The 27,332-nt window shown below is 34.7% G+C and overlaps 4 protein-coding genes across 13 annotated transcripts; 2 read left to right on the top strand and 2 right to left on the bottom strand.

Annotated features, from left to right (window-relative positions):
* The first annotated feature begins 7,216 nt into the window (after positions 1 to 7,216).
* Positions 7,217 to 10,170, top strand: LOC112283419 (uncharacterized). 6 transcript variants are annotated; one of them, XM_024522064.3, is made up of 4 exons: positions 7,217 to 7,693; positions 9,143 to 9,312; positions 9,501 to 9,555; positions 9,674 to 10,170. In XM_024522064.3, exons 1-4 carry the CDS (start codon positions 7,685 to 7,687, stop codon positions 9,851 to 9,853), a joined length of 414 nt encoding a protein of 137 aa, XP_024377832.1. In that variant the 5' UTR covers positions 7,217 to 7,684; the 3' UTR covers positions 9,854 to 10,170. The 6 variants fall into 6 exon arrangements, 4 of the variants coding, with proteins under 4 accessions (XP_024377832.1, XP_090101973.1, XP_024377824.1 ...); XR_016499885.1 differs by having other exon boundaries at positions 7,236 to 7,693; positions 9,509 to 9,555; XR_016499878.1 differs by having other exon boundaries at positions 7,236 to 7,693; positions 9,467 to 9,555.
* A 326-nt stretch (positions 10,171 to 10,496) lies between these two features.
* LOC112283401 (uncharacterized) lies at positions 10,497 to 13,028 on the bottom strand. 5 transcript variants are annotated; one of them, XM_090245714.1, is made up of 5 exons: positions 12,889 to 13,028; positions 12,547 to 12,648; positions 11,498 to 11,658; positions 11,266 to 11,406; positions 10,497 to 11,069 (listed from the first exon to the last, which is right to left on the bottom strand). In XM_090245714.1, exons 2-5 carry the CDS (start codon positions 12,640 to 12,642, stop codon positions 10,637 to 10,639), a joined length of 831 nt encoding a protein of 276 aa, XP_090101840.1. In that variant the 5' UTR covers positions 12,643 to 12,648; positions 12,889 to 13,028; the 3' UTR covers positions 10,497 to 10,636. The 5 variants fall into 5 exon arrangements, with proteins under 5 accessions (XP_090101840.1, XP_090101784.1, XP_024377792.1 ...); XM_090245658.1 differs by having other exon boundaries at positions 11,266 to 11,427; positions 12,889 to 12,907; XM_024522024.3 differs by lacking the exon at positions 12,889 to 13,028 and having other exon boundaries at positions 11,266 to 11,427; positions 12,547 to 12,654.
* A 104-nt stretch (positions 13,029 to 13,132) lies between these two features.
* LOC112283410 (eukaryotic translation initiation factor 4E-1) lies at positions 13,133 to 15,414 on the top strand. The gene is made up of 5 exons (XM_024522043.3): positions 13,133 to 13,593; positions 13,898 to 14,075; positions 14,300 to 14,425; positions 14,688 to 14,753; positions 15,121 to 15,414. Exons 1-5 carry the CDS (start codon positions 13,352 to 13,354, stop codon positions 15,169 to 15,171), a joined length of 663 nt encoding a protein of 220 aa, XP_024377811.1. The 5' UTR covers positions 13,133 to 13,351; the 3' UTR covers positions 15,172 to 15,414.
* Positions 15,415 to 17,826: 2,412 nt separating this feature from the next.
* On the bottom strand, positions 17,827 to 20,335 carry LOC112281215 (eukaryotic translation initiation factor). Its single transcript, XM_024517478.3, has 5 exons — positions 19,912 to 20,335; positions 19,402 to 19,579; positions 19,079 to 19,204; positions 18,717 to 18,782; positions 17,827 to 18,196 (listed from the first exon to the last, which is right to left on the bottom strand). Exons 1-5 carry the CDS (start codon positions 20,157 to 20,159, stop codon positions 18,146 to 18,148), a joined length of 669 nt encoding a protein of 222 aa, XP_024373246.1. The 5' UTR covers positions 20,160 to 20,335; the 3' UTR covers positions 17,827 to 18,145.
* Positions 20,336 to 27,332: the final 6,997 nt, after the last annotated feature.

Genomic DNA, 27,332 nt, shown 5'->3' with positions numbered 1-27,332 from the left:
AGAAAACTAGCCTTGCAAGTTTAAATACATGTTGTGCAAAGTCAACACGTTTTTGGAGGTCTTATAGAACGTCACCACGTAGCTCCTAGCTAGATAGTATATATAGAGGCAAGAGTGAAGCCTTCTTTACTGTGTCAACTCTTTTCTTGCTTCTAGTCTAGTTTTAAGGGTCTCTTATTTTGTTGTCTTTTGGCAATAGCTATTCTTCTTTCTTTCTTAATATACATATTTAGTTATTTCTATTTTGTTATATTTCTTTGAAAAAAAGTCTCACTTATTTATTTATTTTTATCAAATTCTTGTCCTTGATAGATTGATAAGAGTACACTTATTATATCAGAGCTTTGTCTAAGCTTGATAACGAGTGGATTATCCTTTTCTCTTGATAAGACATAAGCATATTAGAAGTTGTATATTACCCTCTTTTAAACTAATATTGTTTTTAGTATTTTCTTTGTTCTCAAGTCCTCTCTTCTATTTGTCTTGAGCGATATTAGATATTTTTTCTTTTCTAAGTATTATCATGGCAGAACTTGCTAAAATGAAGAAAGCAATGGCACAATTGCAAGAGCAATAGAGGGAGTTAATGCTTGCAATGTATTAATTCAATTTACCACCACAAGAAGCAATAAGATTGGTAGGAAGTGAAGATATAGAAATGATTACAGCTACTTTAACATCTGTACCAAATCATATCCCTTCTCTTATGGTAGAACACCCTTCTTTTATTAAAGAATCAAGAATTGTCCCATCCAAGAAGTTTGATGGCACCAAATCAAAGTTGAGAAGATTTATCAATCAAGTAAAACTTGTGATTGAACTTCAATTTCAAAGCTATCCAACTCCAAGATCCCAAGTTAGATTCATTAGTACGCTTCTTTAAGATTCAACATTATCATGGTTTTCATCTTTTTTTGAATGACGAGATCCAATATTGGATAATCTGGAGGCTTTTTTGGTGGAGTTTCAATCTATGTATGGATAACATGATGCAATTCATTTTGCAACCAATAAGATCGATATTTTGTGACAAGACAATTGATCTGCAACATTATATGCTTCACAGTTTTGATAACTTACAACTGATATCAAGTGGAATGATAGTGCACTTATTAGCCAATTTTTCTACAAATTACAATATGAAGTAAAAAAATTAATGTTCAACTTACTTGATCCTCAAACATTGAGTCAAGCAATTGACTTTGCCGTGAAGTACGACAATCGTCTTTTTGAATTTTAATTTGAGAACCGTTCAAGAGAACCTCAACATTACTATGATTCAATGGCAACACCAACATCTCTTCAACACATACATTCAGAAGTAGAGGATATGCAAATTGATGTGGTACATTTTAAACTTCTTATTAAGCAAGAAAAGACTCATTGTCATTAAGAAGGATTATGCTTATATTATGGAGAACCTAAGCACACTGCTCAACATTGCCTAAAGAAGTGACACAACCATAAAATGAAGAGTACAGCTATCAAAGAAGATAGTATGTCAAAAAACGAGTTTGTCCAGCTACAATAGGGATCGTGCGGCTAGAATCTTGTACAATACCTAGTGAAGGTCTTATTCTTTCATCAGAATCCTCTCCTTATTTTACGATAAATATTATTTTAAAACCTAAACATTACAAAGCCTGTGCCTTGTTAGATTCAGGAGCCTCAGTATTTTTCTTATATGAAGAATTTGCTAAAAGACATAGCATACTTTTAGTGAAGAAAACTAAACTTATTCATGTAAAAATCATAGATGGTTGTCTGTTGTCTTTAAGAGATATTACTCATGAAATCCTTCCTATAGAAGTAGCAACTAATCATCATAGTAGCTTTATAATATTTAATATCATTAGATCTCTCTCTAATCCAATCATTTTAGGTTTATCATGGCTAAAAAAATATAACTCTAAAATAGATTAGACTTCTCGTAGTCTTGACTTTTTTGAAAGTATAACTAAGAGCTTAGTTAATCAAGTAGAAAGTCATAAGTCTATTACAATTAAACTTGTATTTGTAGGTACAAGAGATTTCTTGTATGCTGTAAAAGAAAGATCACCTTGTGTCATTTATGTTGCACCATTTCTATTAGTGTAAAGACTTCAAGTGGCATTTCAAGCCAATATAAAGATTTTAAAGATGTATTTGAGAAGAAGAATGCAAACACTCTTCTAGAACATTGCTCCTATGACTGCTCAATTGACCTTCAAGAAAGAGTACAACTACTATTTGGATCAATCTACAGTTTATCACAAAATGAGTCAGCTGAATTTAAGGAATATATTGAAGAGAATCTTGCCAAGAACTTCATATGCCATTCTAAATCTCTAGCAAGAGCTTCAATTTTATTTGTGAAGAAAAAAGATAGATCATTACGGATGTATATTGATTATCGAGGACTCAAAAAAATCACCATCAAGAATACGTATTTGCTATCTTTGATATCTGGACTCCTTATTCAGTTGAATCAAGCTAAAATCTATATAAAAATAGATCTATGAGGAGCATACAATTTGGTATGCATCAAAGAATGAGATGAATAGAAGACTGCGTTTCAAACAAGATATGGATATTTTGAATACAATGTCATACCTTTTAGACTTACAAATGCACTAGCAACATTCTAACATTTAATGAATGATGTTTTTTTGGAGTTTTTTAGATGATTTTGTTGTCTGTTACCTAGACGACATCTTAATCTATTCTAAGAATACAATTTCATGTTCATTGTGTGTTACAAAATCTAAGAGATGTAGGACTCTATGCCAAGATAGAAAAGTATATAATTCACACTACTCAAGTCAATTTCTTAAGATATATCATTTCAAAAAATGGACTTATGATGGATCCTAAGAAAGTTCAAGCTATTATAGATTAAAAGATCTCAAAAATGATAAGAGATGTCTAATGATTTTTGGAATTTTCCAACTACTGTTGGATCTTCATCAAAGACTTCTTTCAAGTTGTAACTCCACTTATACGTTTGACTTGTAAAGACAAACTTCAATGGAATCAAGAAGCGGAAGTAGCATTTAAAGCTTTCAAGATAGCCTTTGTTTCTACATCAATCTTGTGTCGCGTCAATTTTTCTAAGCCATTTTTTATGAAAACAAATGTATTAGACTTTGTTTTGAATGCCATATTATCCCAAATGGGAACAAATGATAAACTTTATCCAATAGCTTTTCATTCCAAAAAATTTTAGCAACCGAGATCAACTACAAGATCCATGACAAAGAAATTCTTGTAATTATGGATTTGTTTGAAGAATGGTGCCATTATCTAGAAGGTGCTCCTATTCTAATCACCATGTATACGGATCACAAGAACCTTGAATATTTTATGTCAGCACGTGTTTTGAATTGTCACCAAGCCCGTTGGAGTATGTCTTTGTCAACATTCGAATTCAAAATCACTTATCGATCAAAAAAACAACAAGGTTTATCAGATGCACTTTCTAGACGATCTTATTTTGCACCAAAAGAAGAAGATGTTGCTTTTGATCAACAATGGACAATTCTCTTGAAGCTAGAGCATCTCCATCTTTGAATAATGAAATCAACACTAATTATTGATTCAACTTTTATTAAGGAAGTTTAATTAAGTATGTCTTCTAATCCTCTTATTTGTGATATTAAGAAAAATCCTTCAAAATCTCATGATACTTCCAAATTTGAATTCAAGAACAATCTACTATATTTTGAGGGATACCTATATGTTCCAAATGGTAAAGCTCGATTACGTGTTCTTCAAGCCTGTCATGACTTTCCAACAACAGGACATTTTGGATATAATACAACTTTGGAACTAATATCTAGAGGTTTTTGGTGGCCCCAAATGTGGAAAGCAATCAAAGATTTTATACAATCTTATAATATTTTACTCAAGATCAAAAACTCCTCGTCATCAATCTTATAGACTTCTTCAGCCAATACCCATTCCAGAACAACTATGGTCTTCTGTTTCTATAGATTTTATCACGGATCTTTCAATCTCACATTCTTATGACTCTATATTCGTAACAGTAGATCATTTAACTAAGATGGCACATTTTGTACTATGTATAAAATCTATCACAGGTGAAGAAATAGCTAAGCTCTTTCTTGAAAATATCTATCACTATCATGGATTATCTAAAGATATTATATTAGATAAGAGAACTTAGTTTGTATGAAGATTTTAGCAGACTCTTTTCAAGGTTCTAAAAGTGGATATAAAACTATCTTCGACATTTCATCCTCAAATTGATGGATAAATGAAGCATGTTAATTAAGTTTTCGAACAATATTTAAGATATACCATCAACTACCAACAAAATGATTGGACAACTCTTTTGCTATTGGTAGAGTTTGCTTATAATAACATGATACATTCTTCTACAAAACAAACACCTCTCTTTGCCAATTATGGTTATCATCCACAACTTGATAATTTTGACTTTTCAAAAGTTGATAATCTTGTAACAAAAGATTTGGCAAATCATTTATCAGTGCTACATTCAACAATGAAAGTAGAGTTAAAAAAAAGCTCAAGAACAACAAAAGATCAATGCAGATGTCTATCGAAAGGAACAACCACCATTTTACATAGATGAGAAGGTATGGTTACTTCGTCGTAATATCAAAACCACTTATCTTTGTGATAAGTTGGACTATCAAAGACTTGGACCATTTTCTATTTCTACACAAATCAATCCACTTGCATATCGTTTATACCTACCGAAGTCAATTAAAATCAATCTAGTATTCCACATGTCTCTTCTTGAACCATACAAGATAGTGGACATACCAAGAAGAAGACAAGCTCTACATCCTCCTATAGAAGTGGACAATAATGAAGAGTTCGAAGTGAAAGAAGTGCTAGATTCAAAGCGGTGTCGAAATAAATTGGAATATCTTATCTATTGGCGTGGATATGATATTAATGAATGCACATGGGAGCCAATAAAGAATCTTACAAATGTAGCAAAGGCGGTAGAGGCTTTTCATCAACGACATCCATCAAAATTAAGATGAAAACCTTCCTTATAAAAGAAACAAGATCTAGGCAAGATAACATTGTACTTTCAATCCTTATTTGTAGCTTCTTTGTAGTTGTGACATTGAAGAGATGGAGAACCAACAACCAATGGATTTGACTCAAGAGCCTTTGTTTGCTGACCTGCCATACGAGACATTACGATTGTCACAACCTTCAAGATGATGCAATCAAGATGAAGATTATCAAGAATAACATGTTCTTCTTCAAATAGATGGCAAGATACAATGCGTTTGGTATCACGACCTTGGAAGGAATCTCCGATGTTTGGTGATTTTACTAGAGATAAGAACAACTCCTGACGGTGTTCCAAATATTTTATTTGAAGGAAGTTATTAAGGCTTCAACAATGATCAAATAACTAAATGGTCTTCCCACCTTGGTATGGAACACTATCGATGGTTGAGAGGCCTTATCAATCATTTTTTAAGAGAACAAAGATCAGAGTATGTAACAAATACAATTTGCCGCATCTTAGACTCCCTCGACATGTGATTATTGCTCTTCGTGGAACTTATTCTTAGAAAGGGAGATAATGTCAAACATATATTTACTGAAATTATTACCTAAGTCATATGAATAGGTAGAAGTAGATAAAAATAGATTAATTTCATAATATCTTCTAGAAAAGCTTCCTAAAGCTTCATAGACTCTGCTTTGACTTTACATGTGTTTATACTTGATTGATAGATTAGAAACTTGGTCAACAAGTTAACCATGTGCCACACATGTTGATAGCTTGCGGAACAAGCTAATTATATGGCGCCCACATAGAAAACTTGCCTTGCAAGTTAAGATACGTATTGTACAAAGTCAACACATTTTTGGAGGTCCTATAGAATGTCGTCACATAGCTTCTAGATAGATAGTATATATAGAGGCAAGAATGAAGCCTTCTTCACTCTTGTCAACTCATGTCTTGCTTCTAGTCTACTTTCACAGGTCTCTACTTTTTTTATCTTTTGGCAATAGCCATTTTTTTTTTTTTTTTAATAAACATATTTAGTTGTTTCTATTTTGTCATCTTTCTTTGAGAAAAGTCTCACGTGTTTCTTTGTTTTTATCAAGTTCTTGTCCTTGACATGGAAATAGAAGAGTTTGAAAATGTTGAGATGCAATAGTAATAGTTTGAACCATAGTAGAAGTAGTTGAAGATATTGAAGCATTTATTATAAATGAATCTATAAAGAAAATACAAGATTAAGTAGAAAAGTTGAGTAAAATGTACCTTAAAATATAAAGTCAAATAAAATGATAAAGTTGAATTTGAAATCAAAAATATTAATTTTTTTTTTTTTTTTTTTTTGAACAAAGTTGTAGATTGTAGCAATGGAGCAGCAAGGCGGTGGTGATAGCAATAAGTAGTGGCAGCGTCAGCGACAGAATCAGGGGCAAGCAATAGCAAAGACGGCTATTTAGTGGCTATTTGACAATAAGCACGGGGCATAGTAGGGAGGCAGGATTGGAGCAAGTAAGTAAGGTAAGGCAATCTAGCAAGTAGCTAAGGTGTGAGGGGCCAGTAAGAAGTGCAATAAGATCATGAGTCACATACCAAAGTAGTAAAAATCACTCAAGGAGAAGGAGTAGGAGTAGCAATCGGTTTGAAGAGTCAAGACTATAGCAAAAAATTGCAATAGTATATAAGAGTAAATTGTGCTGATAACGTGTTGAGAATGTTTAGAAAGACACAAGAGTAGTAGTAAGTAATATACACACAAGAGAGTTTCTAAGGAGAGAGAGAACTTCACACAAAATCTATTACATATACAAAAGGAGAAGGGGGAAGGATAAATAGTTTTTCTCCACTACATCCTAAATATTGTAGCTATAGTATTTACTGCAGACTATAGTAAATATCATGGAGAGGGCCAGCTACATTTAATGCTCTCAACAATAATGAATTGGACAAAACCCTAATGGATGGTATTAGTCTATGGGGTGTTTTGCCAAAGCAATGTGAACCCTTCCTACAACAAAATCTAATTCCAGTGCATCAGGTAAACCCTGTTTGTGTCAAAATAAGAAATAAAATAAAAACATGTGAAGCAAAGTGACAATCCTGCTCCTGACAATAAATGCGGCGGGGGTTTTGCAACCCCAAAGCCGCGAGCCACCCTTCACCGCGGAGCAACTCCCAAGTCGTCCCGGCGCAGGCAAGAGTCATGCGAGGGAGCCCGTTTGCAGCAGGGCGTCGTTGTGGGGAATGGCGCCATCGCACACGCTGCTTGGGTGTTGTTCTCCAAGCCGAGCTCGTGCTCGTGCTCGCGAATCTACAGTCGAGAGTGGTGGAGTGAGATACCCTGGGGGGTTCATGGGCAACTTAATTCTCTCCTTTCTTCTTCAATGATCTTCAGCGCTGGTTGCTCGGTGTTCCGTCTCGCACGACGGGTCGGCAATCTTCCAGCCGTGCACGATTCACTCTAAAATTGACGATGGATCTTTTAGCGCGCGGGGGGACTAGGGGAGCAGACCAGATCAGAGCTTGTGTGTGCTTTGCTGTGCATTTGTCGAGAATGTGCGAGGTTGGCTTCTATTTGGTCCCAAGAGTTGGGATGATGACGAGTGGACTCGCAACGTCCAGGAGAGTTGAGCAGTGATCTTAGTTCCGCCCCTGGGCGCCGGTAGTTGTGGAAGGGATTTCGTGTGCATGATAATGGTAAGTTCTGTCGGCCTGCCATGGATCGTTGCAGGGTGCGTCGCAGTTGGGAAGGATTACACGTTCAGAAATGTGTTGGTGGGTGTCATTAGGAACTGAGAGCCTCACACATCTTAAGAGAATCTGAGCTTGAAGTCTGCGCAATCGGAAGTTGCTTAATGCGTAGATTTCGTGACTCGCTGGCGCTTTTGCTTGCTGATTGCGACGTAGGAAACAGATGAGACATTTAGATGGCTTAAAAGTTCGTGTTGTGTGATGTCACACATCCGACATACTTTTGGTTCGGTTCGAGTTCGGGATTGTTGCGTCTCCGGATATGTTGTATAGGAGTTAAGCTTTATACGGATCACCTTCGATGGATTCTTTGAAATGGTTTAATGACCTCTGTTAGCTAATTCATAATCGCGAACCCCATGGACATTACGTGTTAAATGATGCTTTTCATTTTATGTTTTTAATAGCATAATCCTACTGTTCATAGCTCTTAGCCCGTCGATCAGAATTTTATTCCGTTTTAGATCCAGCCTCTGACTTTGTTTCGTCAATAATCTTTTCTGTGTTTGTTTGGGTAGAAGCGTCCAACATTTCTGATTCGACCACTGAAGTCATCACGGAGTTGAGGCTCCAACCATCTAGTGGGTCATTCGTTCGTATGTGCTCATGAGCACATTGGGGCCTCTGACATTCTATTCGCCTTAGAAATAATAATCAGTTTGCAGCGACGTTATTGTTACTCGGGTGTGGAAGGTCGTGTTCTAGTTTAGAAGCGAGACCTCTATCGTCCAGGGTGAAGCGTCATGTCACTGCTGCCAACTCTAGTGTTCTGATTGGCGGCGTACCATAGTGTGCTGTATTTCTCCGATTTGATTTTTCTACGTCAAAACTTGGACACTGAGTTCAGTTCTGCGTATGTGGCATGATCACGCTGGCAGTAGCTTTTAGGTTTCTGATTCGTAACTTAAAGTTGTAAACATTTGAACCCTATTGATGATAGCATCGACCCAGATACGACTTACGAAGGCTCTTTTATGAGCGCCAGTTAAATTCAGCCGCAATGCAAACATGTTGATGCGTTATTGCACCAACAGATGCATCTATCCATCGAGCTTAGTCACCAGCGGGATAAGATAGGTTTGATGATTTTCCGTTCTAGCATCTTCGGATTATCCCGAGTCTAGCCATGACCACAGTGCTTAGACCTGGTTGAATTCCTCCGATAGGGTCTGACCCGGCGTGTCGCCTTGAGCGTCCGCTGTAGAAATATACCGAGGGACAAAGTTATACGGACCGTGGCGATCATTTACAGAGCCTTGTTACGTCAGTGAAGATTCAAACATTTACAGCTTTAGGGCCGTTGGTTCCACCGTCTGAATAACCAACAGATGGGTCTACAAGTCCTCACTTTACAAGAAAATTAAACTAACAATGCGTGGCCGCATTTTTTCTCAGCTAGTAGAAGCGCATTCTCCCCTGCGATCTCATCGAAGGGCCACATCACCAATCACGAAGGCCGTTCCCATTCGAACGTACAGGAATATAACCACTTTCCAAGGTTTAATAATTTGCAGTTACGTACTTGGTTTGCGTGGTTCTTCATGCAACTATTTTCCGCCATTACTGTAAGTCACGAAAGCTTCGGTATCCGATTGACAGCAATTACCATCTCCTGTATAAGTCTTGCTAGGTTATGTGTGATTCTGAGAAACCTGGACCTGATTGTAGCTTGAAAATGGCCTTAGGAATTGATGAACATCCTTTGCCCAAATTTCTCAGATCTTTAAACAATGGCTTTTGTGTAATTCTTAAGATATCCAGTTTGCACTGATTTGAACCAGCCCGACCGACTTTTCACTTCTTGCCAGGTACGTAGTTTTCCTTGCACATAGTCAAATATCCTGTGTGCCCTAGAATATCGTTCTTGCATAAGCGTTTCCTTCGCCGTTATTCTTTAAATCCAACGCCTCTACGTTTCTTCATCAGAAAACCAAGCACAGCCTGGCTGACTCACGGTTTGCGAGGTTTCGGGGTCAGCGGCTTGCAAGGCTTCGATGCTTCCAGAAGGTTATGATGTTAATTACAGGTTTGAGGGGATTGATGCAAGGCGCAGTTGCTAATGTGAGTCGAGCACCATGCAGCTGTTGGCGTGGAAAATGGCGGTGAACACACGTCGACGGCGTTGACTGTGAAGGAGCAGTGTGCGTAAAAGCAAAAGTGTTAACTAGCTCAATGCTCTCAACTTAAGATTCTAATCAGAGTGTAAGAAACTCATGTAGTACATTGGACGATCATCATGATCCCCAAACGGTGATATTGTTAGGCGTGGCTCAAACATAGAAATTTCTGCAGATTACTCTACGACATTTGATTAAAGTGTGCTGGGATATTAGTGTTGTGCGCAACCTACGTACCTCCATGGTCAGAATGGAAAAGAAAATTATCGTCTTCCAAATTTTTCTCTAATTCCATTCTTCGATCAAGATGTGCAAAAATGTTGGCAATCTCCATGAAAAGATCATTTTCTAGTTGTTATTACATTCAATTTGTGCGAGAGCTTCAGGTATCCTTAGTTCTCTTTGGTAACTCAAATTGCTAGTTTCCGTCTCAGATGAGGTAATACACATGATGCATCTGCACCGTAATCCGGTGCTTGGGCAATTTGTTCTCCTGATGATGTTATGCGGAGCAAGGTTATTTTCTCGTTGCTAACTTAAGTGCAGTTTCAAGTACAGAAAAAGATAGTTCAAGAGCTCCACTTCCATGACCATGACAGACACAATTCGGCTGAATGTGAGATGAGAGGAGATGGACAAAAACACTTGCCACAATCTTATTTACAGTGTTTCTACACCTGAGTGATACAAACTTCGTTTACGAACTAGAAAATACAACTCACAACTACCTGGTACTTGTGACGGAGATTCACCACTATACCTGTTCCAGTACTTAGATCACCTGGGTCTCCTTTCCCACTTCATTCAACACCTTGAGACTATCATTATGAGAGTGGGTGAAGCCGATTTGCCTTTCCTTTTCCACGGTCTCCCGTGCCCTGAACGCCACAACCCACGCTCTTCGCCAACTGGTGGAAGAAAAGTTTCCACCTGAGCCGTGCAAAGTCCGCTCTTGGTGCACGGTAAGGTCACCTCTGTTGATCTCTGCCGGCTTGGGTTTGTCATTCTCTGATACAGTGGCGGCCAAAGTGTGAGACTTGTCTCGGTCACCATGTAGTGGCCCATGATAACGTAAACTGCTTTCCAGGTGGGAGCCAGGCACAAACTGCACACACCCATTTTCTACTCGAGAATTGTCTATTGCAAGCCAGAAGGAAGCCGTGCGCGTGTCCTTCGTGACTGGCCAGTAGGCCAAGTCTTGATGCCTACCACAAAAGCAACCCCACTTGAGGTGTTACACACACACTTTCTGATCCATTTGTGTGACATCCGCAAACAACTTACATTGATCTGACGCAAGATGTGCAGCAGTGGAGTAAGTCAACTTAAACAATGGCATTTCAGATGGATCGAAGGTGCATTTATGCCAAACGAAGTCGACTGCAGAAAAGACCATCTCACCATTTGAACTCAGCGTCCGGTTTGTTGGGGGGTTTAGCAAGGAGCTGATCATAGTCCAGGACCATGTCGGAACCGAGCAACTGTTCCGCGATGGATGCAGCTCGTTTCTCATATATGTTCCCTTTGAGGCGAGGATTGTACCTACAAGATGTGAAATTCATTCTTGGTGATTACCAATACACATGAGCGGACGACGTGGGACCTGATCTAATGAGGTGAACGAGGAAGTTACTTTGATGGTAGCATGATGTTGATGATGGAGAAGCTCTCCATGGGCTTGCTGTAGTCTCCTGACATGTCGCAGAAGTCACGGCCCTCGACATGTATTTCTCGCCTCACGAACGCCATGAATTCTTTTTCCAGGTTACACACTTCATCCTCCGACAGCACTCCCTGTAGAGGAGACCGGTTACAAACGATGCATGAATGTGCCATTTTCAAAGCAACGACTACACATCGAAACCTTAAAAAGAGCATACAAACTCATTACATTCTAATCCTTTTAGAATGTAGTTTATGGAAGGGTCCTTGGGGAAAGCTAGAGGAACTTCCATGTAACGAGCCAATAGCGGGAAAAGATAAAGGCTCTACTTATGACTTAAGGAAGAGCACTTCAGTCACTTATAACTCAAAAATAAGTAAATAAAACACACACATCTAAGTACTGATGTATACAACAGAGATTAAACAGAGAATTGAGCTCCAGAAGCCAGTAATACACATCTAATCTTCGCATTCATGATCGATACCTTTCTCACAACTATCAAGTCTCAAGTTGATATATTTAGAGCAGGGAAACCCTAGCCAAACTGAAATTAACTTTGTGACATCCGCCACATGGACAACTCGATGTTGATTTCAGACCAAAAATACATAGAGATACCAATTTCTAATCGTCGGAGCTTGAATTTCGATCAAAGAAAAGGCACGAAACGGCAACGACAATGAACCGTAAGCGAAACCCTTGCTGATCAACACAATCGGCATCGATCAAACAAATTGCTTGTTTCAACTTTGCCGCTTCTACTACCTTGATTCAGAACCCAGCCAAATTTCACATGGTTGACTCCAAAAATCCTTCACACGAGGAAAAAAAACCCCAAAAAACCAAAAAACCAAAAAAGCCACACTCAGCAAAGAAACACCAACCCCAACACGTAATATGTGGAAAGACTGGCCTAGAAATTGGACCCATCTATGCACGAACTCAATGATGGCCATTTCCGCGCCCCAAACAGTGAAGCACATGTAGATTGAACACACCGATCGATTGAGCGCTACCTTAAGGTGCACATATCCATCGTTCTTGAATTTGCCAATCTCCTCCTCGGAGACGACGTAGCGATCGCCCTGACGCCTCGATTCCACCTCCTCCATAGCCAACTATTGGTACCAGTTAGCAAACACGAAAGCAATTCGATACCAGAGAAACCAACGCCCAGTCAGCGGTTCAGCATTGACAAAGGATAAAACGACTACAGCCACCAGAATTCATTCGTTCATCTACATAACTCCAAATCTCGTTGTGTTATTGATCTCTTCTTTTGCTAATTGTTGGGATCTGTGGTGCCTGGTATGGTTTAGTTTGTGACGATAAAACCTTTGCGTAGGCAAGTAATTAACCTTTCACCTCTGAGCACAACAGCAGATTTATTTCCACTGAAGAAGCGCATCGAAAAACAGTTGTTCACTTATTTAATGCAATGTCCCAGAAATCGTAAATGTGCGATGAAGAAATGGGTTTCAAGGCGATAGCATGCTGCCCCCTTCCACCTCAGCGTCGAACCATCGTATCTGACCATTCTGCAAAGCCCATCCATTGAGTATAACGGGTTGAGGACACGGAGCCCAACCCCATCTGATCTCACCCAACTTGATGCTACCCGCGGACAGAAAATCGCTAGGGTTCGACCGCCTGCCTCGTTCTGTGTCTGGAGATCTGCTAATTTGATGCTGCGCGATCAATTGACTCTTCCTTGACCGTGGACACACATTGGACCAACTTTCGGTCCTTCTCGCAGCAGAGGGCAAATTCAGAGAGCAGCGGTGAGGGAAGTACAGTGTGGGAGTTCAACTGGGTACAGCCATGGCAGACGAGTTGGCAGAAACGACGAAGTCGTTGAGATTGGACGATCCCAAGGCTGACGACTTGGAGGAGGTAGAGATTGCGGAGAAGCCCGTAGATGAGGCACCTAGGGCGAAAAAGCACCCGTTGGAGCATTCATGGACGTTTTGGTTCGATAACCCGAATGGGAAGCAGAAGCAGGCGACATGGGGTAGCTCTCTCCGTGCCGTGTATACGTTCGATACCGTCGAAGATTTTTGGTGGTATGTGGATTTTGTCCTTCATGTTTCGTTTTGGGCTTTGTTAATTCCACTACCCCTACGCCCTTGATGCACGATTGACAGGTTTCGGTGGTGCATTTTCCTCTTTCTCCGATTCCTCTGGAGGTTTCTAGTGGAACAGTAGTACATGTCAAGGGTTTCCTTTTACGTCTTTGTTTTATTTCTTCGAGGTGTAGTGAACAAGTGTGTGCATCGTTAGGTTTCTTAGTGGGTACACTTGTGACGGCGGTGAATTAGATTCCTTTGATGTACTCTCACATTATGGTTGATAATCCTCTCTTTGCAGTTTTTATAATAACGTTTTGCAACCTAGCAAACTAAATGCGGGTGCAGATTTTCACTGCTTCAAGGCAGGAATTGAGCCTAAGTGGGAGGATCCCAAGTGCGCTCATGGTGGGAAATGGACTGCTCAGCCTCCCAGGAGTGGCGGCAAGGCTGCCCTGGATACTTACTGGCTACACACTGTACTGTCCATTTTCCCTTCATGTGGCTTTGCTTGTAATCGTATGATTGGACGTCTTGCTGTAGAGCGAAGACTATTGGGTGATGGTCAACATTTTAAATGAATTGTACGCTGTACATATCAGAATTCGTTCTTATCCGAATTTTAGACACCAAATGCAACGTTGCCCGAATCGTCACCCCGTTAGGCTTTGAAGTTTTACTGTGCTGTAATTTGTGAGTGCAGTTGCTCGCAATGATCGGAGAGCAATTTGACGAAAGCGAAGAAATTTGTGGAGCAGTTGTAAGCGTCAGAAGGGCTCAAGATAAGATTGCTATCTGGACTAAGACTGCATCCAACGAGGCCGCTCAGGTGGGTTATCGTAACTATCTGGATCGCTTTACAGCTAAACTCTTGAGGGTTTGACTCTGGTCGTCTGTCGTTTGTGGGTGCTACCAATTGCAGATTTTCTTTGCTTCTGGGATACGAGTTATTTTCTCGACGTTGTCGAAGGTGCCATGTTTATTACGCCCGGTAATATATTAGGTGATCTGGCACCTCAGCACTGCAGCCAAATGCAACAATAACTGGAGTGTGAATGGCAGCCACTCTTTCTCACCGTTGAAATTTTCAGGTTACTATTGGGAAACAATGGAAGGATATTATTGACTGCAATGACAAGCTGGGCTACCTTGTTCATGTAAGTCGTCACGTGAACTTATGACCAAAGTTGTACTATGATCATTCAATCAGGACTTGTTTTTCTTTGATTCATGTATTCAGTCTACTTTTCTAGGACTTTACGAATACGGAAAATTGTATATGTGCAAATGAAGGTTTGCATGCGGCTAGAGGCTGTTAAGTTGGTGATCATATATTTATGCATGTATTCCTTGACCATCCTTGTCTGTCGTCCACATAAGTAGAATTTGGAACTCATCGTTTTGCTATCGTCAGTTGATCGGTTACAACTCGTCTTGCATTATAGTAGAAACTCAGGTACTCATATTCGCAGTGTTCAAGTCTCCTCATTGGTGGTAGAGTTAACCAATTCTGTCATGCTGCAGGAGGACGCTAAAAGACAAGAAAAGGGTGCCAAAAACAGATACACTGTTTAGAAAATAGAGTTTCTTAGAATGTATCCCTTATGTTAGGACTGCCAGCTTAATTTTGGTTTGGTTGCTTTTGGTCGCCTGTGGTGGATTTCTGGTTTTTAGACAGAGTTACAAGTTGCAATGGCACTGACTTTTGACATTTCTGTTGTTTTTGTTGGTGAAGAATGCAAAATTGCTTTAGCAATTTGAGGCTGTAAATTAGAGCGGGGCTCTATTATGTTATTGAGAATTTTCATCCTGACGGTATATGCTGTCACAGCTTCTCCTTGGGTCGATGTCTGAGCTTATTTTATATCTGATAATGTTCGATTGGTGCTTCGTTTTTACTCTGTCAAGCCAATGGCCATTAATGACTTTTGATTCTATAGCTTGCAATTATGTTATATTCTGAATATCGCACATTCATACAAGAATGTGACCCATTAAAAACAGTTTCATGAAGCATTGGAGTCACACATGTAACAATAAATTATCTTGAACAAATTGATAGAAATTGATCAATGTCTTAGTCATGTTGATGTGCCAAATCCTGTCCATCAAATCCTAGACCTAAGACCATCACACGCAGCAGCTTTGTTAAAATTTATGGACCGAAATGAAGAACATGAAGTTGTGCAAACATGTTCTAACCTGCTCTTTTGCTCACATTCACCAATAATTAACTTGTGGTCTAATAACTGTAATACAATCTAAACCTATTATAATGTGGAAAATGTAATGCATACAGACCTACAATACCACATGCCTGTTGTCTTTGCAGGTTCGAATTTGTATTTCTAAACTACTTGGACTTTAAAGTATTTTCATGTTACAAATCAATTGAATGTTCCACTTATATTCTTGTAGATTCCATGTACGAGTTGAAAGTGTAATAATTTAGATTGCAATTCTCAAATTTAAACAAATCAATTGTAGTATCAAAAAATAGAAAATCTATATATATATATATAGTTTGTAAGCACATATTACACATAATGTGTGTAATGTTTTAAAATAATAATATTTAGAAATGATTAAACATTATAAATAGATCCTAAAAAAAATAAATATCCATATGTGATTTATTCTAATATGAATATACTCTTGGAACATTATACAATTGTGGTTCAAAATCAAAGTATGCATAGAAATTATATATAAAAAATATAAATTTTTATATTTAAAATCAAAGGATTTAATATTTTTCATACTATAAACATGTAATTTTATTTAAATCTAAAATATTTATTATTTTTTAAATTTTAATTTTTAAAAAATATATTTAATAGAGATGAATTTAATTTAATAGACTATAAGAATAAACCATAAGAATATTAGTTTTAAAATTATATTTAATGTACTTTATATAAATATTTATTATTAATTTTTAAAATATTTATAATGTCAAGGTATAAATATAAAATCAAAAATTATTTTTCTTGCAATTAAAAATAAATAAAATTTTACTAATACAACAAGCAACATATTTTAATGAAACCTAATATAGTATATACATTGTTAGGTTTATATTTTGGAAAAGACTCTACATATATTCTGCAAACTAAAATGTTGAAAATAAGATTTATAAACTTTTATCTTAGACTTGTCTTTTGATTTCTTCAATGATAAACTCAAAGTTCTATTTATAGAAAAATATCATACTTTTAGATAGTATTCTATTGCAAATATTACTAATATACATCCAATCAAAGTAATATAATTTTCTTTAACTGTCAAAACTACACTCTAATCATGAATTACAAAAAGAAATATTGATGGCATTTAGATATTACATAGAAGACTAACAATAAAATGTATATATATAAAGTTTTAAAAGATAATTTTGTGTAATATTTTAAAAAAACAAAGATCAAAGTAATCAACATTAAACTTATAAATAGAAAAATAGTATTATATCCTTATTGACTTGTTTTATAAAATTATATGTATTTCAAAAACTATTTTGCAACTGTTGTGTGCTTTACATATTTGATTAAATGTATAATTGTTTCAGTCTAAATTTATACATGATTTGACAACTTACTCCATACTATAGTGAAAACATTACTTTAAAAAATACAGTTATTATTTAAATTGATGCAAAATCATTCTTGGTTTTATTACCACAAGATCATTATTACCATTACTTATCTCGCACATCTTGCACGTGAACATTAGACTTTTCAACATCGCTTCAAAAGCTCATTATTTTTTTGTAAATTTATATGTCAAAATCGTGGTTAATTCACCACAAAATAACCAGTCCTGATGGATTCACCCATCAAACATACACCACCCCACCTCCAAACTTTGACTGGTGATCTATCCAAAAAATAAAAATGTCCAAACATTCATGGCTAAACTCTCTTCTTTCAAAAAGTCATTTTTATTTAGAATAGATAATTTATTTCCCAAAATTCAAGACACATAGTTTTTGAGGGAGTTTTGAGGATGTAGAGCAAAGCATTTACATCTAGGCCAACATTGTAGAAGTGCTTTAACATGTCAGTTCTATACCATGAAGTCTTGTATGCACTGGTGACTTTAAACCCCTGTAATGGGAGCTACATATTAACCAGCACCACAATTCTGTAGGATGTATAAGACCTGTTTTATTATCTGAAGATCTATCAAATCCAAAATTATTTTGCTTAAATGGTATACAAATAATCATACAAATTGTGAGGTAAAAAAATCTGCACCGAAAAATGTAATACAATGTCGGTTCGCAAGTTTCACCTGTGGTTTAGAGCTAGTTATGAATTCAAACCTATCCTAACCTCCACCCCCTCCTTTTATAAAACATCAAAATTAACTAAAAACAGTAAAGGACAGGTTTCATTCCATCCCTCTATCTTCCTAAAAGGATTGCACAATTACAACTTTCTATCTTTCTCACATCCTTCCTGAACTGTCTACAAAGCGGATGGTCTGGTGACAAAAAGAACCATCGAAATATAACTTTAGTGGTCCGCACAAGAGTGATAAAATTTCAGGCTCACACCGTATACCTGCTTTTTGCGTTCTTCTCTTGTCTCTTAGCATCATCCTGTACACCCAAAGACGCAACATCAATTGCTGTTGAACCTCAGTCCACACTGATTGCACAACCCAAAATGCATTACTACCATCTATATGATTCCAAAAGCATCATGAATCCACCCTTTTCCAAGAAAGAGGACATCGACAGCTGCTGGTACTCGGTACAGAAGTAGGTTGTGTCCTATGTTTTGGACATTACGCAGGAACTAAGTAACTCAGGAACTAAGTAAAATGTCTTGAGCAATATTAAGAGACTGGTCCGACAACTGTAGAAGAAGCCCCCAGGGGATGAAACTAAGACCAATAGAAAACGAGGCAAAGCATGATAGATCAGTATGGAAGCCCAGGAGAAGGTCCCCCATCTTGCACCGAGGACGGGATGGAGGAAGAAACTCCAAGTCCACACGTAAGCCTCTAGAAGTAAATAGAAACATGTTAACGTTACATAACCCCCAATTGTCACGATTATCTTGAGTGGAATCTACCAGTTACAACATGAGAGAAAAATCACATGAAACAGAACTCACGTGAAAGACATATCCAAGTTTTTCGTGATAGTCCAGTACATCCTTCCATTGCGTACCAATGCTTATCTGTAAGCACAAGCCACATTATCATATGATTTTGATAGCTTGTCTCAACCTCAATCAATGGTCTACATATAACTATTATACAAACGAAGTGCGAATCATTTCCACGAAAACAAGCGAAAACTGCCTGATGGCGAGTTAGAAGAAGCCTTCGACCATCAGTTGCAATATTTGAGTGAACTTTTAAGAGAGAGTATATATACGACAAACACATTGAGGGCTCGACAGAAACGTTTAATCTCAGTGGGACCCCTCACCATTGAGATTAAATGTATTTCTAACTCCGATGAATAACATACCTGAGCATTCTCGTTGGAAGCGGTTGTGGTCCAGATGGCGATCTTATCTTGGGCCCTCCGAGCACTAACCACTGCTCCGCAAATTTCATCGCCTTCATCGAATTGTTCTCCAATCATCGCCAGCAGCTGTATCAGAGATTATCCGAAGCCAACATATGAGTTCTCAGAGGAAACATCAACAAACATTGAACCACCGCCATCGGGACTCATGAAATTATCAGTTACCCAGATAAATAAAAAGTTTCTTAGACTATTCGACAGCGACAGACTACTTTTCCTATATATCATCGTCGAAACTCCACAGAGAGAAACGCGAAACGCACGGTATAAAGCCAGTAGGTGTCGAGAAGCATCTTGCCGCCGCTTCTTGGAAGCTGAACAGTCCATTTGCCACCATGAGCGCATTTCGGGTCCTCCCACTTGGGCTGGATTCCAGTCTTGAAGCAATGAAAATCTGCATTGGCAGACATCTTGCTAGGCGGCAACACATTGTTGTACAAACTACAGAACGACAGCAAAGCACAGAAATAAATAACAATCCGTCACTCCACTCCACATTTAACCCACGACCAAAACATACCTATCTCATAGAAACGATTTGGACCCAAATTTTAACAACCTGAGAACAAACTTCGGTTTCCATCGGAAGCGAAACTAATTCAGCAATAACGATCTCGTCGGTGCATGATCAAGATCCCGCACATTGTTATAAATTCCATAGAATTCTTAATTAAGATGCGCCTCGGCAATGACGCTACGATTGAGCACCAGGTTATCGATATCGCACAGTAGCAGCGGAGGGCGAATTATACAGGGCTGGCGAAGAAACATACCCCCAAAATTGTTCCACAGTATAGAAAGTGTACACCTCACGGAGGGAGGTTCCCCACGTCGCCTGCTTCTGTTTTCCATTGGGATTGTCGAACCAGAACGTCCATGAATGTTGCAACAAGTGCATCTTCGCTTCGGGCTGTCGATTCACCGAAGTCTCTTCGAAATATTCCAATTCCTCGACCCCTCCGCTCATGATCGTCAACCTTGACATCGCAACTGCCGACTCTACAGCGTCGTTCTCCGTCATCGCGTCTCCTCGAAACAGGATTCCTGTCACCACTGCTTTATCCCACTGGCCTCGAATTCAATATTTCACGCGTGCGCGTTAACAACCTGCCGGGAATATCGTTCGGTCAAATTGCAGGCAGCACGAATCATGAGATGAGGATACCGCGAAGCTCACAGCAACGACATCAATGTACTGCGGCAAGCAAAAAATCAAGCCCTAAATAGTAAAATAAAAAATTGGATGAATGAAATCATTCTTCCTCGTTCATCGCAAGGATGAATCTCATCTTCTAGATGGAAGTTGTCTTCAAGGATTTCATCATCCATCCAAAGCTGTCCATTATTAAACTCCGGAATTAATCGTGATCTCAAGAATGTTGATGGTTTCTACATGTGAAATGGAAAGCAAATGTGGTGTGGGTTAAGAAATTAGACATGAGTGTTTGTAGTTCAGGATTATTACTTGCTTGAGGTATGAATTCAAAGGTTATGTACAATGATTTAATTTCCCAAAAAATACTGTGGAATAAATCTTTATAGATCCATTGTTTTTAAGGAATATTAAGAAATTAAATTAGATTTTTATTATCCTGCTTTGATTTTGACAAACATTAAGAATTTTTAGTTTGCATCTCTCAAAATAAACAAATAATCATTTTTTGTCTATATGTAAATATGAAAAAATTATATTAAAAGGCTATTAGACTATGACAATAGATAAAATCTATGTGCTTAATTTGCCCAAGTGTTGATGATTTAGTTTGGATTTGAAATTTCCAAACTTCTTATTGTGAACTAAAAGATTATAATAAGATATATAATAAAAAAAATATTAATTAAAACAGCCTTATACCTAAATAAAATCAAAAGATAAGAAATACTGAAAATTCCAATGAATTTATAATAAAAAAAATTAGTATATATTATTATGCATTCACAAATATAAAGAAATAGAATAATATTGTAATTTATCAAAATATTTGTGGCATGTTTATTACTAAGCAAAGAAGTATATCCAAAAAAAATAAAAGATACTATTGAATAAATTAATAGTATATTATTATTATTGTGTTTTATAATGTTTTATTAGCTAACTCTTTAAAAAAAATGAACTTAAAATCTTTAAAATAAAAATTTAGAAAAATATAAGATTTAAATAGTTAATAAATAAATATTTATATTTATATATTTATTTATATGATTATTCATTGAAAAATTTTAAATAAACCAAAGTTTTTATTAAATCGACCAACCTATCTTAACCATCATAAAAAGAAAAATGACCTCTAGATTCATTTTTTTACTAATTTGTACACAATATATATGGAAGATGTATTAAATAAAAAGAATGTATTAGATAAAATTGTAGAGATTACTACATTATATATGTATATTGAGAATTGATTAAAATATTTTTTTTGTCTCTAAAACAAATAAGTATATAAAGAAAATAGTTTTAGAATTTTAAATATAATTTAAATATTTTTAAAATCTTATTTATAGTATGTATACCATCATACTTCAACCAATTCAAAAAATAATGTATCTTAAATAGTCTATTAACAACTAGAGGAAATATATTTAGCAAACCAAATGATTGTATAACTATTGTAAGAACTTTAAATCAATGATATCTATATATATATAATAGAATATATTTTACTAAGTCAGTGATTTTTTTATTCCAATAGGTTAAATCAAGCATAAAAGTGCTCCAAATGAGGATTGAGAACAAAGACAAGAGACAAGGATTGAAAACAAGAGACAAGGTAAGAAGGGAGAAGAGATGGAGGATGGCAGATGAGAGACAAGGGTTGGGAATATATTAGATGGCATACTATAATGTTATAACCATGTAGTAGAGTAGTTGCAAGGACCTCTCTCTGTGTGAATGTCTCCCTTCTTACACAATTAATTTTATACTTTAGCCAATCAATAATGTTTTTACATAGATAGATACTATTTTTTTAATATAAGTAGATAATAGAGTATATTTTACTAAGCTAATGATCTTTTTTACTCCTATAGTTTAAACTAAGGACAAAAGCACTTTAGATGGGAGTTGGTAAAGACTATTAACCTCTTAAAATGGTACTAACAACTTCAACTAGTTAATAATTTTTGTTAATAAATAAATGTCATTTATATATAAATATATAATTATAATCATAATTTATATTTTTAGAAAAAACAAAAATTTTGTACTATTTTTCTATTTTGATAATGTTGTATAAATAAATATTATTACACATAAAAAATCAAGTACTACAAATTAATCTCAAAATATGTAATCTAAAACAAATACACATACACAATCAATATACTTTGAAGAAAAGATGATAAATTTATATACAAATAAGTCAAGTTACCTCTCACATCACAAAAGAAAACTCTAAAAGAAGAAGTATGAGTAAAAAATATTCTAAAATATTACTAAAATGGCTAAATTACAACAACCAAGCAAATCCTTACAACATAAGCTTTTCTTTTCTCAAAATATCTCACAAGACTTCACTTGATAAGAATGTCAAATCAAAGAGGTTTTTCTATTTAAGTATTCAAATTTTAGTTGATATTAAGAAAGTCAACTCACAAAAAAAGCTAAATGGATAGAAAACTATTAAATCATACTAAAATACATATATTTGATGGGATTTGGAATTTAATGCTATATTACATGATAATTGTTGTAAAAAAAAAGATCTTTACATACAACACATTAAGTGCTACAAACCTATCACAAATTATATAATCTAAAAGAAATAAAAATTCATAACCAATACACTTTTAAGTCCTTCTCCTTCTCTTATTAATTAGAAGCCCTTCCATTCAATTAGGACAACAAAATATACACAATCAAGAAAAAATGCTACAATGATGTTATTCCAAAATTATATATAATTAATATAGATATATATATTTATTTATTCTAATATTTTTGTATGATTAAATAGAAGTAGATAAAAATAGATTTATTTCATAATATTTTTTAGAGATGCTTCTTAAAAGCTTCATGGACGTTTCTTTGACTTTACATGTATTTGTAGTTGATTGACAAGTTAAAAACATAGTTGATAAGTTTATTAAGTATTTATAACTTCTAGAATAAGTTAAATAGGTGGTATACATGTAAAAAACTTTTCTTGCAAATTAAGATATGTTTCTTTCAAAGTCAACATATTTTCGAAGTCTAATAGGATATCACTACATAGCTCCTAATTAAGAAAAAATATGGAGATAAGAGTGAAGCATTCTTCACTCTTATCAATGCCTTTTTACTTCTTATTCTTATTTCAAGACTTTCTAGTCTTCTTATCTTTAGCAATAGTAATTCTAATTTAATACTATATCATCTTTACATGATTTTTTAGTCTTTTCAAGTGACACAAGAGTGTATTGATATTTTAATTCTTTGAGATACATGACTTTCACAGTTTGACAAGTCTCCTAACTTATTATTCTTTTCTTATTTTAGAAGTGAGTTGGATTATGCTACTTCTATTATTATATTTTAAAGCTTCCAGATTATCAATCTTTAAACAAACTATTTAATTTTCTAATACCAATTTTTTTTCCTAAAAGAAATCAGATATCTTTCTTTGTAGAAATTTTCATTTGACATTAGAGATTACAGAATATTTTCCTTTAATTTGACCTTTTGAATTTATTGGAGTTTTTTATAGAAGAAAAGATTGTAAATACTATTCTCATTGAAAGAAAAAATAGATTTGTAACTATTGTAGGTCTTCACAAATTTTTTAAGACTCTTAGAGTAGAAATTTCATACATCAACAATACCAACTATAGAAATATTAATCCTATGTGTATAGAAGAAGTTCAAAATCTATGGCAAAAAGTTTTGTAATTGAAAGAAGCAAATAGATCAATCTCATAACCAAATCCAAGAAGTTTTGCTTCTATAAGTATGATAGAGACATAAATTAATATGCCTAATAAGTTTGATGGAACGAGATCAAAATTTTGAGGATTTTTGCAATAATTCAAGATATATTTAAGATTGCATTCCTTCCAATATCCTAATGGATTTACTCAAGTTAGGTTCATAGGTACATTTTTATCTAGAAGTACTTTTTTTTTATTTGCATCATTAACAGATTCACAATTCATGACTTTTTTAAAATTTGAATTCATTCTTAGAAGTATTTACAACTATATTTAAAGATAATGATTGAAAAAGAGCAGCAAAGATCAAGCTCTTATTCTTACAATAAAGATCAGAGTTAACTATCATATATGTTTTTGAATTCCAAAATCTCCCTTGTAACATGGACTAGAATAACAAAGTCCTTATCAATCAATTTTGATATGGATTGAAAGATAATTATATCTTTTAATCTAATTATTTTAGGATTATTTTGGTTAAAAAAATATAACCCTTAGATAGAATGGATTTTTTATAATCTTAATTTTTCTTATAGTTTAATCCAAAATTTTGATAGTGAAGTAAAAATAGATAAGCCTAGTACATTCAAACTCTTATTGGTAGGTACAAGAGCTTTCATGCATGCGATAAAAGAAGGGTCATCTTTTGTTATATATTCCATATCTATTTTTGATGATAAGAAGATCTTAAGTAATATTCTTAGCTAGTATCAAGATTTCTATGATATTTTTTAAAAAAAGAATATAGATATTTTTCTAAAACATCAATCCTATGATTGTATAATTATACTATAAGAAAGATGTCAACCACCATTCGAACTAATTTATAGCTTATCACAAATCGAGTTGGCTACATTAGAAGAGTACATTGACAAGAGCTTAGCTAAGAACTTTATACGCTATTTAAAATCTCTAATAGAAGCTCTTATCTTATTTGTAAAGAAAAAAGATATATCTCTATGGATGTGTATGGTTATCAAGGACTTAACAAGATCACCATGATCAATAGATATCTCTTACTTTTAATTTCATGACTTTTTGACTAACTCAATCAAACAAAGATCCATATAAAAATAGATCTATAAGGATTATATAACAAAGTCTACATCAAAGAAGGAAATAAATAGAAGATTGCTTTTCAAACTAGGTATGGACATTTCAAATATAATGTCATGCCTTTTGGACTCACAAATATACTAGCTATTTTTCAACATTTCAAGAATGATGTCTTTCATGAGTTTCTTGATGATTTTGTTGTTTATTATTTAGATGGCATTCTAATCTACTCTAAAAATATAAAAGAACATGAATCTCATATTTGTCATAGATTACAAAAATTTAGAGATGCAAGTTTATATGCCCAAATATAAAAATATGTATTTTATGTTATTCAAGTTTATTTCTTAGGATACATCATTTTCAATGAAGGATTAATGATAGATCTTAAGAAGGATCAAACTATCATCGATTGAAAGGTGCCAAAAATAATCAAAGATATGCAATATTTTTAGAATTTACCAATTATTATTGAACCTTCATCAAAAACTTTTCTCAAATTATAATTCTTCTTATACTTTTGATATGTAAAGACAAACTTGAGTAGAACATAGAAGTTGAAACATCTTTTAAAGCCTTAAAGATAGTATTTATTTCTACACCAATTTTGTATTAATTTGATTTTTCTAAAATATTATTTATAGAAATAAATACATCAAATTTTACTATGGATGTTATTTTATTATAAATAGAAACAAATGATAAACTCCATCCAATAGCTTTTTATTCTAAAAAAAATTTAATAGCTAAGATTAACTAGAAGATCTATATTAAAAAAAACTTTTTGTAATTATGGACTCATTTTAAGAATAGAATTATTATCTAGACAATGCTTCTAGTCCAATTACTATACATATGGATCAAAAGAATCTTAAGTATTTTATGTTGGTAAGTGTTTTGAATTGTTATCAAGTGTGTTAGAGTATGTCTTTATTAAGATTTGATTTCAAGATTGTTTATAGACTCAAAAAAAAATAAAGTTTATCAGATGTAATTTTTAGATATTTTTATAATATGTGTTGTTTTTTTTGGAAATGCACCAAATACTTAATTTTAGAAGGTGAAGTTATATTTTACAAATATCTAAAAAATTCTAATAGGTTTTAATCATCTAAATATAAAGTAATTCAAATTTTAATTCAAAAGTTCTTAAAATCAATACAAAGTATTCAAAAATACTCTTTTGAATAACCTCAATTATATACAAATTTCAATTGCCTTATTACTTTTATGATTAGGCAATTTTGATTTTTCTTTGTAAGCCCTCATTCTAATTAGTGAATTTCAACAAGCTATAATTCCTAATTTGACTATCTACTTAATATAAAATTTTGTATATAAATGCTACTATAAGTCTTCTATATACTCATAAAAAATTCAGCCCAATCCAACTCACAAATTGTGAGAAAAAGTCCAAAAACCACCTTGATGTCACTTGGCCGCCAACTTAAAAATTAATATAGATATTTCAGTAGCAATTTCTCTTTCTTTAACTATTAACTTCAACTCAAAATCAATATATACCTTGATTTTAAAGTCTTCTATTACCATGCCAAATTTCACTTTGATCTGACAAGTAGATCTTCAAATATCATAGAAACCCTACCCAACCTTAAACTGCCAACTTTTAATACCCTCTTATACTAAAACCTAGATATCTCTCAATTGTACTATTAGATTAATATAAAATTTATATACTTAGGATACTTAATCAACCTAGCACTATTAAATTTTGAACCATAGATGTGACACCAATTATGTAAAGTAGCCAAGAGTGCTAACCCTAATTGTATTGCATAAATTTCAAATCACCAATACAAATCTTAATTTTGAACAATAATTATAAGGTCATTCAAAACCTTCTAAACACAAGTCTTACATCTTTAAAATTAGTTTAAAGCTAATCCATCTATTCTAATTTTTGAGCTTCAAATGCCTCCTTATTTTGCCTTAGGCTTTTATTTTAATGGCTGGAAGTTTGATTTCAATCTTGTCCCACAAATGGTCGACCCTTAGATATCAATCTAATCTATTTTAAGATTTTTTTACTCCAATATTATCCTAAAATTAAATATGGAATCAACCATGCTAATTATTGACCTCTTTTAACTTGATTTTATTAATTTATGGCCTTTTTAAGGTAATAAAAGAATTACTATAGCCTCAAAGATAAAATTACTAACCAACCTTTAATCTACTAGCTATTAAGACAAAAAAAATGAACTAAGAGGCT

Source organism: Physcomitrium patens, chromosome 1, assembly GCF_059467195.1.
Source record: "Physcomitrium patens ecotype Gransden chromosome 1, ASM5946719v1, whole genome shotgun sequence".
NCBI classification, from domain to species: domain Eukaryota; kingdom Viridiplantae; phylum Streptophyta; class Bryopsida; order Funariales; family Funariaceae; genus Physcomitrium; species Physcomitrium patens.
The sequence above is the reverse complement of the archived record's forward strand: the minus strand, read 5'-3'. Positions and strand labels throughout refer to the sequence as shown.